The sequence below is a fragment of the Ambystoma mexicanum genome, chromosome 6q (assembly GCF_040938575.1).
Source record: "Ambystoma mexicanum isolate Mex_15411 chromosome 6q, UKY_AmexF1_1, whole genome shotgun sequence".
NCBI lineage: Eukaryota > Metazoa > Chordata > Amphibia > Caudata > Ambystomatidae > Ambystoma > Ambystoma mexicanum.
The window spans coordinates 1,038,998,684-1,039,011,862 of NC_090937.1; the positions used below are offsets into that span (position 1 = coordinate 1,038,998,684).

The 13,179-nt window shown below is 47.9% G+C and overlaps 1 protein-coding gene across 1 annotated transcript in view; it reads right to left on the minus strand.

The window, feature by feature from the left end:
• The window catches only part of PDGFRL (platelet derived growth factor receptor like), a 707,591-nt gene that overhangs the window by 313,470 nt on the left and 380,942 nt on the right, over positions 1–13,179 (minus strand). Inside the window, exon 3 of the mRNA XM_069631573.1 lies at positions 4,755–4,906. Coding sequence (XP_069487674.1) covers positions 4,755–4,906 — 152 coding nt within the window. The remainder of the gene's footprint in view (positions 1–4,754; positions 4,907–13,179) is intronic.

Here is a 13,179-nt window from a genome sequence, read left to right on the forward strand (position 1 = left end):
AATGTTTACACGGCTTTGAAAACTGCTCAGCACGTGTTCATATATGTTTGTTTGTTAATATAATATTTTTTTACCTCGATCTGTGTCAGGGGAGAATATTGTGTCCAGGGTTGTATTTCTTTTTTTGCAGCCTGACACCCGTAGTTTTGAGCTTTATTGTAATGAATGTCAAACTGCAAGTACCGGAATTCAAACAGAAAATCAAGAATTGGGGCTGTAGTGATACATGCCAAGGGGAAGATGGACCGGTCTGTCTGCTTGTGCCTGTGTCCGGTGCCACTTTCCTATGTAAAGGACTAAGTGGGGGCTGAGGGGATAGTCGTTGTGTGGTATTTCCTAATGCAAATTCCGGTGGCTCGATGCCTGGTTTTATCATTGAGGCTACATAACACGAGCCATAGCTTCAATTTGGTTCATCACCACACATATTCACTATCCCAACACCAACAAACTTAAAGCAGGGTGAAACAGGCCTTTGATTATACCTTTCACAGAGATGCCTGTCGTTGGCTATCAAATACACATTGAAAGTGACACAGCTTTAGTTTAGGACATTTAATGAGCGTTTGCCTGGAAACTGTGACACTAAAACGTGTGTCATCATAGCGAATGTAGAAGGGGCCATTTCAGTTAACCAGCCACACATGCCAGGTTTAAGCCATCATTGAACGTTCAGAGCCATAGCAGAAGTGAGCACGTGGGGGTGCAGCCATTACATTAAATGGTCATGCATGCAACAACTCATGTGTGTTTCGCCCCCATAAGGATCATCAGTGGCGCGTAGCTGATTGGAGGCTTGGGGAATGCTTACAAAGCCCCATCCATGTTGTAGTTCAAAAATGGAAGGGCGTCGCCTGCATCCAAAGCTTTGGGTCCTAAGACTACTTTAAACAAGCATCTCATGGAAGTCACAGGCATCCTTTTTGGTAGCTGGCAACACCCAGGGATCCTCTTAATAATTTCACAGTTTTTAAATTCAATTTTATGTCCTGTGAGTGCGTAGGAAATAAGACATCTTGTTTATTGATTCCTGATGAGAGAGGGGTTAGGCAGGGAGAGAAACATGCTACAAAATAAAATGTGGCTGAAAATACGAAAAAGTAGCAAATCACACAAAATACCTTCTTAATATCAATCAAAACAACGTTATTCGGCCAACAGGCCATCAAAGTACATCCTAACACAAAACATTGGCATACATTTAAATAACGAAAAGAGAGAAAGCCCACAAGGGAACAAAAGTTCAGAAGTCGGGGAACCCCTTATTTAATCAAGGAACGATTCAAGGCTCCATAGACCCAGGCCCACAATGCTTCCCAGCTGACCGTGCCCCCAGAGGTGTAAGGTTCGCACCGGTTAGAGCATGGTTAGTTAGTGTACTTCAATATCAACCGACGTTTCCAGGGTGAGGGCAGTGGCTTATTACAATCCCACTGTTAACAAACTGGGCATGGCTCCCTGATCTGCCCAAGACACCTATGGTCACTCTCTGATCCTGAAAGACCAATCTTATGGAATCATGGGGATTGTCCCCCTCACTAGACATTCTGTAGCAACCCACCAGAGTTTCCCTAGATACAAAAGCACAACCCCCAATCATGCGAAGCCACTGAAAACATTTGTTAAATAAGGCATCCATTGATTGTCGCGTATTGGCGGGCAGTTTGGGTACCCCGTGGAGGAATACTGTGACACTTCTTTTTCCCCCATGTTCATGGCGGCTAGTCATACTTCCCCTAAGGCAGTGACTGTGTGTTCTGGGTTCCTTCATGCTCAGGTGTTGAATTTGTATTTTCTATTTGTATTCATTGTATTTATATAGCGCCTTAATCCAAGGTGCTTATTGCCATTGCGTGTTGCTCGCGGGGCTCCAGTACAATGGGCTTCATATACGAGTCGGGGGTTTTGCCAGGGATAATGAACTGCGATGGGCTCTCTGCCTTGGGCTGCAACATCTGGGAGTAGGTATAATCATTGGGCACACAAGGGGCGATAGCCAGGAGGGGTCCCACATGATTGCAACTATGACTTCTGGCATTTCCATCGTGGCCCAACAGGCTGGGAGTATCCTGGTTGGCGGGGCATTTCAGAGATGAATTAGGGGGCTCCATGTCAGCAGGTTGTGCACAGCAATGCTCCCCCTGAGGACCCCTCCTCCCTTCTCCTGAGCCTCCAACAGGACTAGAGGCAGTTTGTTTTTAAGTATGAGCACATTGGAAATGCTGGTCGGGCTCTCCATGGTAAATGGTTTAGGTGTGTCATGCCACGGCCCTTAGCATGGGCTTTCTGTTGAAGAAAGAGCAGCCAATGAGGACCCCACCCTCTCCCTCAGAAAATCCCCATGGTATTACTTTTAGAAACGCAGGAATACAACATAAATACCTGCAAGAAGGTGGGTTTGATATGATGGTGATATGATAGGTCATTTATAACGCGCTTAATACGCAGAGGTTTCTAAGCGCGGACCCGGGGATCCAACCTGTGTTGCTCCGTGTCGTCTTGTTTCCAAGGCGAGCACGTTGCCCTTGAGCTATTCTCCCGAGACGGCAAGAAAACAGTTGAGTTCTTTTAAACAAAAATATGGTGGATTTTGGTTCTTTTTTAAATGTAGGTTGGCTTAAATCACATTGTTTAACGACTGCCACGCTTCCCTGACTCTGCCTGACTATGGAAATTTCACCAGTTCAATAGATACTCAACGTACCCACCTGGTCTAGCCACTGGCTCTGTGGACAGAGTCTGTGGCTGAAAGCACCACAGCACAAGCGTAAGAGTTGCGTGTTAATTCTCGGTTGATCTTTGTAGTTTTGGTACTAGCTGGTGCCATGCCAAAGCTATTGCATTGGATTACAGATAGGAGGTTGGTAGGATGCGAGAACAGGGGCTGCTTCCTACCCAAGCCTTGCCAGCCCACAAATGCTCTCTTTCCAGACTGGGTGTATATTTCCTGGGCGATTAAATAGTGCTATTCGTTCACAATTGGCACAAGTAACTTTGGGAGAAATAAAGAGAATAATTTGATAGAAGGTACATGCAGACACACGCTTAAGCCAGCGGCAGGTACCGCCTGTCTTTTTCAGCCAACTTCTGCCAACCGGCTGCCAGTTTCCAAAGGGATAGCATCATCAAAGGCAGTTTTTGGAAGCTGAGGATGAAATGTTCTTCATTCATTAGCTGTCGGGGAACATCTGGAGCCTCACCCATGGCTGACATGTAGTGGCAGTAATGGGGGTATTACCAGAGAAAAACGAATTAAAAAATACCGAGCCTAAAACAGAGAATTTTTGTAAGTTAAAAAAAAAGACAGGATATGTGTGCCATTTTTAAATAAACAGATGGGGGGGGGGGGGTGTCAGCAATAAACTAAGGGGATGGGGGCGGGGGTTGCCCCTGCATAAAAAAACACGTTTTGTGAATTTGAGTAAAATAAATATGGTGTTTTTGGCCCTTGGCCTTTTTTCTTAGTATTTCAAAGTAGATCCATAAAGAGAAGGCTCAGCAAAGTGGCATATGGCAATGTCCTGTTTGGATGGGATTGGTTGTGTCAGAAGCAAAGCCACAAGGCTTCCCCTCGCTCCCCCACAGAAATTTAGTGTCTCCTTTGTATTGGGATTCATCTGAATAATGATGGCAAGTGAAGCCGCCTGAGGAACAGCCCTTTTAATTAATTAATAATGGCAGAGACCAGTCTCTAAGCGCAGGACAGGGATTCAAACCTGTGTTGCTCTGCGGTGTCTTGCTTCCATGTCAAACTAGCTATCCTCACGGCCTTTTCACCTTACGCAGACCGTTGCAATGCCATGGCTCAAGATGTGGTAGCCCCAGTAGCACATCGCTGAGGGTAACTAATTACAAGCCATGGTAGGACACTGTGCCAGCCCTCTGCTGGAGCCCACAATTGGGAAGCCGCCATGGGACCAAAGCCATAGGCCTACCACTTGCCACCCGTTGCCATCTCGCGGGACAAGGGTGCATCACTAGGACTGCCCTCCAGTGGTGGAAAATAGCTTATGTGTGACGGGGAGAAAATCTAAAGTAATTGCCCCCCGCATCCACAAAATGTTGGCTTATGTTGGCTTGGCCTGGCATGCCTACACAGCCGTCTGTAGGTAGGACAGGACACAGACCATACACGGTGCATGGCGCTGCACTGTTCACAAAGGCCAGGCAATTACGAATGTAAGGGACTTCATTGTTAGCAACTGCGTTCCTATGCATATATGTTTAGGCAATTGAATTTGTGATGGATGTTACCATTTGTATGTCAAAGGAGTGATTGGAACGGTAGGGGAATGCAGAAGAAAGCTCTTTTTCACAGCAGTCCTTAACTGTCTGGTTCCAAACGTGAAGGGGAGACTTAACTGCTTCTTTTAACATTGAAGCTTCACCAGAAGTGTCTCTTTAGAATGTGTAAAGAAGTTAGAAGCACCCACACAAGTAAATTTGCCCCTCTCCCTGCAGTCTCTGAAGTGAACCCCCCTCCCAACATTTGAAGAGTTACCCTCCCCAACCCTAACGAAATATTAGTCTAGTTGCACCCTTGCTGCCCTCAGCCTGAGTAAAAGAGCGAAGAAAGACTGGGGTACAGCACCTACAAAAGGGACGCGAATCAGCAATTGGTGGAATAAAACAAGTGACGCAATTGATCGTCTCAATAACCTGGGCAACATCTATTTATTTTAGAGTTTTATACCCACTGTATTTACTCGAAGGCGTTTCAGAGTTTAGGACTGCTTCAAATGGTCGTTTCCTACCTGTGAAGAAGATGTATGTAGAACCTGCCTTGGACTCGTCTTTTTGGCAATCCGGGCCATTGCATGACTTGGACCAGCAGCGGAACTCGCCCGTGTCGGCTGCTGTGGCGTTCACCAGGATCAGTTGGCTATATCTCTCGCTCTGTTTAATGCTAGAGAGAGAGAGAAAAAAAGAAATGGCCCCTGGTTAGCAGCACATTTTGCCATCATTCCCCATGTACGTCCTTCCCTTGCTTTAGCACCTTAAAGGCAAAGTGCAAATATGTTTGTCTTGAATTTCCAAAAGGAATCACAGTAGGCCTCGCCCACTGCCAGAGAAAACGCAGCACATTTATTAGGTAGAGCCTAATAGGGTGGCATTTCAACGAAGGCCCTTATTGATAAAAGCAGCCGCATGCAGTAATAACCATGAATCAGGGTCGTCAAGTGGAGCAAACAACAGTCTGTCACTTGTCATTGGTCGTTCCAAGCATCACACCCAGTGCTTTAAGTAAGACAGAGATCCCTCTCATTGGGACTCCTGCTCCCGCTTTCCCTCTCTCACTCTAGCCACCGTCTTTGGGCCCTCCCTCTTTGCCATCCAGTGAGGCAAAAAATCTTGGTGTCACCTTCGACTCCATTCTCTCCGTCTCTCCTCACATCACGGACCTTGCCGAGAAGGCCCACTACCAGCTGCACCTCAACACAGGTATTCTTCCTTTCCTCACTTTCCCCCAGAAGCTCACTGTCTCCAGAGACCTTGTTCTCTCTAGGCTGGACTATTGCAACAGCCTCTTTCACAATCTGCCTTCCTCTAGTCTTCGCCCTCTGCAACTAATCCAGAACAGGACTTTGAGACTTGTCCTTGACCTCAAGCCTAGGGACTGTATCTCTCCAGCCCTGAAATATCTCCATTGGCTCCCGGTGGATGCAAGGATCAAGTTCAAGACCCTCTGCATCGTCCACTAGGCTTTCTGGGGCCAGGACCCGCACTGCATGCAACGCTCTCTTCCAAAATACCTTCCATCTCGAGCCTTTTGCTCAGCTACCTCAAAATCTCTGAGGGTCAGATGCTTCAGCAGGCAGAGAGTGGGGGGTAGATCTCTCTCCTCTTCAGGTGCCTCCCTCTTGAATAGCCCCCCTGCCCCTCTCAATCTCGAGCCGGATCACCTGAAGTTCCAGAAGCAGCTCAAAACCTTCCTTTTCTCCTCTGCTTTCTCTCTCCCGCTCCCCTGCTGACCTACCTGTCTGCTGCACTGACTAGTTGCTTGGCTACCCTCAGACTCTCACTAGGTACTAGGATCCTTCAAGATCAGTTTCCTATGCACTACCCCTGGGCCTACCGCGCTCTTATGGGCTGTAACTTTAACTCTACAATCCCCTGCCTCCTTGCACTTAACCAGAGCTGTGCTGACCTGGCTGCACTTACTCAAAGCAATGCTGCCCTGATTGCACTTCCCCCTTCCCTCTCCCTGGCACTTTCCCTCTTCTCCCTGCACTTTTCGCTGTCGCACTTCCCGATCTGAATGAGACAAGGCCTATTAAGATTGTTTGTCTTGTCCTCCCTCTGTCTTCCCTCCCTTGCATTGTCGCACCTAGAAACACTTGTGAACAGGGCGCGTCATAAATCACACATCATATCATATCATTAAGTAGCATAGTATATCGAGACACGACTCTTCGGTGGCAAGACTTGCAAGGGGGCATGGCCTAACAGGTGGCAGGCAACCACCTCCAGGCAGCCCTTTGCAGAGATCATAACCCTCTCCCCTGGGGGAGGGTAACAAGTCAAAATGTCTTTTTCTATTCGTCGAATAGAATAAAGTCCGATTTAGAAAGACCGCTTTGTGATCACATAGATCGGTCTTTCTAAATTAAACTGTCATGGCCCCGCTTCACACGAGTGAGCGTAGAGGGTGACAGGCCCGCCAGGACCCGGAAGAGCTGTCGCGGGACGTGGGAGAACAATTAAATGTTTGTGTGCGTGTGTGTTTGTGTGTGTGTTACATGTTTGTGTGTGTTGCGTGTGTGTATTTTTGGGTTCAGGGAATTCTTGGGTGGGGAGGGAGGCAGCAGGGGCTGTGGAAGGGGGGTTCAGGAGGTGAAACCCCCCCGATTTCGAACACATCACGCCTGAGAGGGTGGAGTGCAAAGCAATGTGCTGATCCATGTATCTCTTAGACAAAGGGATGCCTGGTGGTGTTGGCACCGCCCCTTTTCTTCCTTAATGGTGGCCCTGACACCTGCCAGGTATCCAGGTATCCCTTCAAACTAAGCGATGCATTCTCCCCACCGCCCCCGGTAATTGCTACATCTCTTAGTTAAAGGGGTGCTTGGCGGAGGCTAGCGCCACCATTATCGAAGAAAAGGTAGGGCCACTAGAGGACAAGGGTTTTTTCGGGAGCCTTTGAGGCTCTCGCGCATGAGCAAGAGCTTCAAGGGCTTCAGAAAAAAAAGCCTTGTCTTCTAGCAGCCTTGCCTTTTCTTCAATAATGTTGTTGTCGGCCCCCGGCAAGCACAGGGACAGTAGCCACAATTATGGAAGAAAATGCATTTTTGTTCTAAGGCATGAACCTCTCACAGGTAAGCCAACACAGCAGCGTTAATGGCTGGGACTATTGGGGGCTTTAGCGAGTCCCAGCAGAACGCTGCCTCACAGACATTCATCAGAGACTGCTCTGCCCGGGCAGCCCTGGCCCACTTAAAGACCGGATTGCACCTTTTAATTAGTGGATCATTGGCAGTGCCTAACTACCGCTATGCAGTTGTCTACCTTCCCCAGCTCCAGCTCTCCTGCACCTGCACAGGAAAGGTCTGCATGGTGGGTGAGCTGGCACTGCATTTGCTATGGGACGGGGGTGTTTCGGCACCTTGTTCATCTCTAGAGCTCGGCTCCTGATTGCTGAAATTGGCCAAGTGAGGGTTCTACTGGCATATTATGGCATCAACTGTCCATACAAAGCTGTACTTCTGGTTGTCGGGCTGCTCCGTGGTATATGAGGCTATTCCTAGCATATATGGGCTGCACCACAACATTTGATGCTGCACCTCTTTTTTGATGACAGCAAATTGGCAAACGAGGCTTGAACTGGAATAATATGTCAGAACCTGGGCATTTATTTATTTTATGTATTGGTTATTTGTAATGCACCTATACACAAGTGTTTCAAGGTGCAACAAGGCAATAGGGTAGGGGGTCAGGGAAGACAAAAAGGTAGCGATCTTACTAGGCCTTATGACATTCAGATTGTGCAAGTGCAGTAACGAGGAGTGCAGAGGGGAGGTGAGGAGAAGTGCGAAAACTGGGCTGAAAGGCCCGTGTGAAAGAGAGTGCCAGGGGAGGCCAGGGGAAGCCGATAAAGGAAGAGGGACCACAAGTTAAGTACGCTGAAGGGGGCTAAAATGGCTCCAAGGCCATCTAGACAAGTGCAGGCGGGCGGCCCAAAAGGAAAGTGCAAGATGAGGAGGTGGGTGGTGGTGGGTCAGGGGAGACCAAGCGCAGGGGTAGACTGGACAAGGGCGGCGGGCTGGTGTCTGTATAACTCTGAAGGAACCAGGTCGCCAGTCAAGGGAAGAATGGGACATTAGTAGAGGAGGTGGAGAGGGAAGGAAGAAGAAAAAAGGAAGGTCTTCAGGAGCTCAAGTCTAAGAGGGGCAGGGTGGCCATTCCAGAATGAGGCACCTGCGGAGGAGAGAGATCTACACCCCACCCTCTGCTTGGAAAATTGTCTGATCTGCAGAAAGTTAGGGAAGGGGCCCATGGAGGGTGGCCAGAGTGTGGGATGGAAAGAGGAAGCAGGAGTCCCAATGAGTAGGATCTCAGTCTTACTGGCATTAAGGCAGAGATCATTGGTAGTGCACCATGCCTGAATAGCAGAAAGGCAATCAGGAATGAGCAAGGAAGAGGTGGCGGCAGAGGAGGGTAGCTTGAAGGAGAGATGCATGTTATCGGCATAATACTGGAAGTTAGGAGAGAAGGTGGAGATCAAGTGGGCTAGAGGGGCCAGGTAGATATCGAAGAGCCAGGGCAATATGATATATGATATGGCATTTATAACGTGCCTATACACAACTGTTTCAAGGCGCGATGAGGCAAGGGAGGGGGAACAGGGGAGGACAGACAACGATCTTACTAGGCCAGGTGTCATTCAAATCGTGCAAGTGCATGGGAAGGAGGGAGAGGGAAAAGTGCATGGGGGTGGGGAAAGTGCAGTAAATGGGATAGTAGAATACACAAGGTAATAAACGGACAGATGGTGGCATGTGCAAGGTATGTGCAGACATAAGTGCTGGTAGGGGGACTGTAGGGATACAGTCCCAGGGGGTGCCAGGGAGGCAGTGCAGGTGTGCAACTGGCGGGGCCTGGGCCCGAGAAGAAAGGGTGGCCAGGTAACCAGTGCAGTTTCAGCCAGAATTCAGCAGGGGAGAGAGGGAGAGAAAGTGGAGGCAAAGAGGAAGATTTTGAGGGGCTTCCGGAACCGGAGATTGTTCTCCTCAAGTTTCAGGGAGGCAGGAAGGCTGTTCTAGAGGGAGGCCCCTGCTGATGAGAGAGATCTACTACCAACTCGTTGCGTGGAGAAGCGACTAACCCTGAGGGAGTTGGAGGCGGATGAGCGAAGAGCTCGAGAAGGAAGATATTTGGGAAGAGAGAGTTGAAGGTATTGCGGCCCCAGGCCCCAGACGGCCTTGTGGACAATGCAGAGGGTTTTGAACTTAATCCTTGCAGCCACTAGGAGCCAGTGCAGAGATTTCAGTCCTGGAGAGATACGATCCCTGGGCTTGAGGCCAAGGATAAGTCTTGCAGTCCTGTTCTGGATAAGTTGCAGAGGGCGGAGAGTAGAGGCAGGCAGATTTAGATGTCTGTTACAATAGTCCAGCTTAGGGAGAACCAGGGCTCGAGAGGATGTAGCCCTGAAGGACACCACAGGTGGAGAGTGAGATAGTGGAGAGAAAAGGGCCCAGTTGAACCTGGGAAAGTCGGTCCGAAAGCAAAGAGGTCAACCAATCCTGAGCCAGGTGTGTGATTCCATGGGTGTCCCAGAGTCGATTTATCAGGGTGGCATGATTGACCGTATAGAAGGCAGAGGAAAGGTCAATAAGGATGAGAATGGAAGTAGAGCTGGAATCGAGATTAGTGAGCAAATCTTCATGAGTGTTCAGGAGAGCAGTTTCCATGCCTCCTACAGCTCTGAAGCCAGACTGGTGCTCATGGAGGCAACCAACAGATTTGGTGTGGTGGATAAGCTGGGAGATGGCCAGCTTCTCCAAGAGTTTGCCCATGAAGGGGGTGATGGAGATAGGGTGGTAGTTAGCCGGACAGGAAGGGTCAACACAAGGCTTTTTTTAGGAGAGGGTGCACAAAGGAGTGCTTGAGGAGTGAGGGGAAGGATCCCATTGCAAAGCAGCGATTGCAGAAATCGTCAAAGGCGAGGGAGACACTGTTGTCCTTGATAGTTCTGGAGGAGCAGGGGAGCACCTGTTTGGTGAGACTTTCATAGAGCGGACTTGTCTAGAAATCTCATCAGGTGTTATGGTAGAAAAGGAGAATAGTAGGTAGAGTGGGTAAGGGTGGCAAAGGGAGGGCAGAGAGAAGACGAGCGAGAAGGGTGCGGAATAGAGGAGTGAGAGGAGAGGATGTCCTGAGTTTTTTAAATGAAGTGAGAGGCTAGAGAATTACAGAGGGCCAGGAAGCGCAGGGGAGAAGTTGAGACTGCAATATGGTGGCGAGTTCCTTGCAGATTTTGAAAAGTTCCACCGTTGCTGTTAGAGGCTGCAGAGTTGTTTACCTTCTTTTTCATTTACTCTAATGGCCGCCATAGAAAGGGAAAAGAGACTATGTCTAGTCCCTTCTCCCCTTACATGGCGGCCATTTTCTATGTTTAATATGGCCGTCACGGAAAGGGGAAACGGGCTTTGTTTCCCAGTCCATGGCAGCCATTTTGTTTCTTTTTTTTCTGGCTGCGAAACGCAGAGCGTCTTGCAATCGAATAAAAGCACCATTAGTACCCTGGTCTAACTGTCCGGTGTACTAATGGCAATAAGCTCCGAGCCGGTGGGCCATTACTGCGTCCGTTAATGCCCCCGGGGCCTTTGTTATGGCCCTTGCTACACTCGCTAATGGCCCGCTGGTTCGGGGCTTATTGACTTATTAGTCCATTGCCCATTTTAGGCTGCAGTACAATGGTTTATTTTTTAAAATACATGTTAGCCATGCCAGAATGAGCATAATCTACTGCTCACCAGCATTTGGGAAAGCAAAGGGAATATCCTGCCTTGATAGGGGATCCATTTTGAAAGCTCTCGCCTTCCACATAGTCAGGTCTTTTTATCATGTACTTGTGTTTGTAATTTCGAAATCGAGGTTTAGAAAATGTGTGAAAACACCTTAATCAATGGCATGTAGGATTTAGAATGGCGACTGGATCAAATTCCCGTTTGACATCATCCCTTAGAACAAGTTTACTTGAAATAGCCAGTGAAGGTGTGGCTACAGGCAATGAACAATTCAACAGAAAAGAGGGTGGGGTGGTCTTCACACATAATACATCCAAAATGTTTCACATAAAGCCAAAAAAGATTGGAATCCTTTTTAATTTGTATTTCTTTAATGTATGATTTAATTTATTAATGTAATCCTTTGATGTGTATCAATATTAATGGGCTCATATATACACGAGTCATTATATATTGTAACCATGATTGTAATTTAATTTGATTTGTAATTTGCAATGCACACATGCACAGGGAACCAAACAGGCACGCCTGTATCTAGCCGCAGGTGTCATAACGATGGGAACAGGTGAGCAGTCATGGAGCCAAAGATCAATGAAACAGATTCGTTTTGAGTTTTTTTCTGGATATTTCCAGTGATCCTGCAGTGAGGATGTCAAAAGGGAATGTATTCCACAATTTTGAGCCAGCCACCAAAAACCGCCTGTCGCCTGTAGTGGTACACTTTGTACACGGGACGACCAAGGGATGACAGTTTTCTGAACTCTAGCTTCTGCTTGGCTCAGAGAAAGCAGAGATAAGGAGGAGCCAACTCATGCATACACTAAAACACCAGACTAAGGGCCTCATCACGAGTTGGGCGGTAACGCTGGCACTAGCAGCGCTGGCGCTATCTGCCCTACTGCAAACCCACCGGCGCTATTAGCACCAGATCACGGGTTTGGCGGATTTGGAAATCCCCATTCCCCATTGAGCCCATTCGGGAATGCTGCATTCCCCATTGGGCTCAATGGGGAAATTTTGCACTCATACCGCCGGCGGATTTTCCGCCGGCGGTATGAGCACAATTTTTCGGCGGATTTCCCACCAGCTCAGAGCTGGGGAGAAATCTGCCAAAGCCCTGATTTGGCGGACCCTTAAATCTGGCGGTAACAACGCTACCGCCGGATTTAAGGGTTACCGCCAAACTCGTGATGAGGCCCTGAGTATTTTAAAAGAGATCCGCTGGCATACAGTGGCCAATGGAGTTTGCGACGAAAAGACGAGATGGGTGCAAAATTAGGTAGCTGAAAAATTAGGTTGGCTGACACATTTTGGATCTTTTGTAGTTTTTGTGTGAGGTTTTTTTGGCATCCCTGCATATTGTACATTGATGTAGTTAAAATAAGGATTTATAATCAATCCAACCACAATGGCATGCTCGAACTTGGGAAGGAACGGGAGAACTCCTTTAAGTAACTGAAGTTGGAAAAAAAATACTCTCTTGAGGCTTCATTTATGCGGGCTGATAAAGAAAGGTCTGATTTCCAGATAAGCCCCAAATGTCTTACTTCTGGAGGAAAATTAAGTGGGAAGACCGAAGAGGCATGGTGGTATACACTGCGGGTCCATGAACATATGTCTCGATCGTAACAGAAAAAGTTTGGTCTTTGCAGGATTAAGCTGCAATCCTTTGTTAACCATCTAATTATGAACCATAGTTAGCCCTTCCAGACAGAGGCGTTGCTAGGTGGGGCTAAGAGGGCTATAGCCCTGGGTCTTTTGGTTGTAGCCCTGGATAGAAGCTCCGGTGCTACAACCAAAATGCTAGCTAACCCCGAGTCTTGACAGTCCCGACATTAGTGTAGCCCCGGATCTTTTCCAGACCTAGCAACACCCCTGCAGTTCCAGAAGTGAGGAAAAGGTTTCAGAGGGACCTGGGACTTTAAAACAAATTTCAGTATCATCTACCTAGGAGTGAAACTGCAGCTGGAATTTATGAAAGATATTCATCAGCGGTTGAAGGTATAGATTGAACGAGAGCGAAAGGGGAGGTCCTTGCAGAACTCTGCAACTGTGGTTGATAGGGTCCGAGGTCAATGGGACAAAACGCGCTCTTTGGGTTCTGTCTTTTAGAAAGCTCTCGAAACACATTAAGGTGAAATTGTTCCACACTGTAAGAGTTTTTAGGTGAGACAATAAAATGGTAACCACTAGTAGGCATATGTTTTAAATA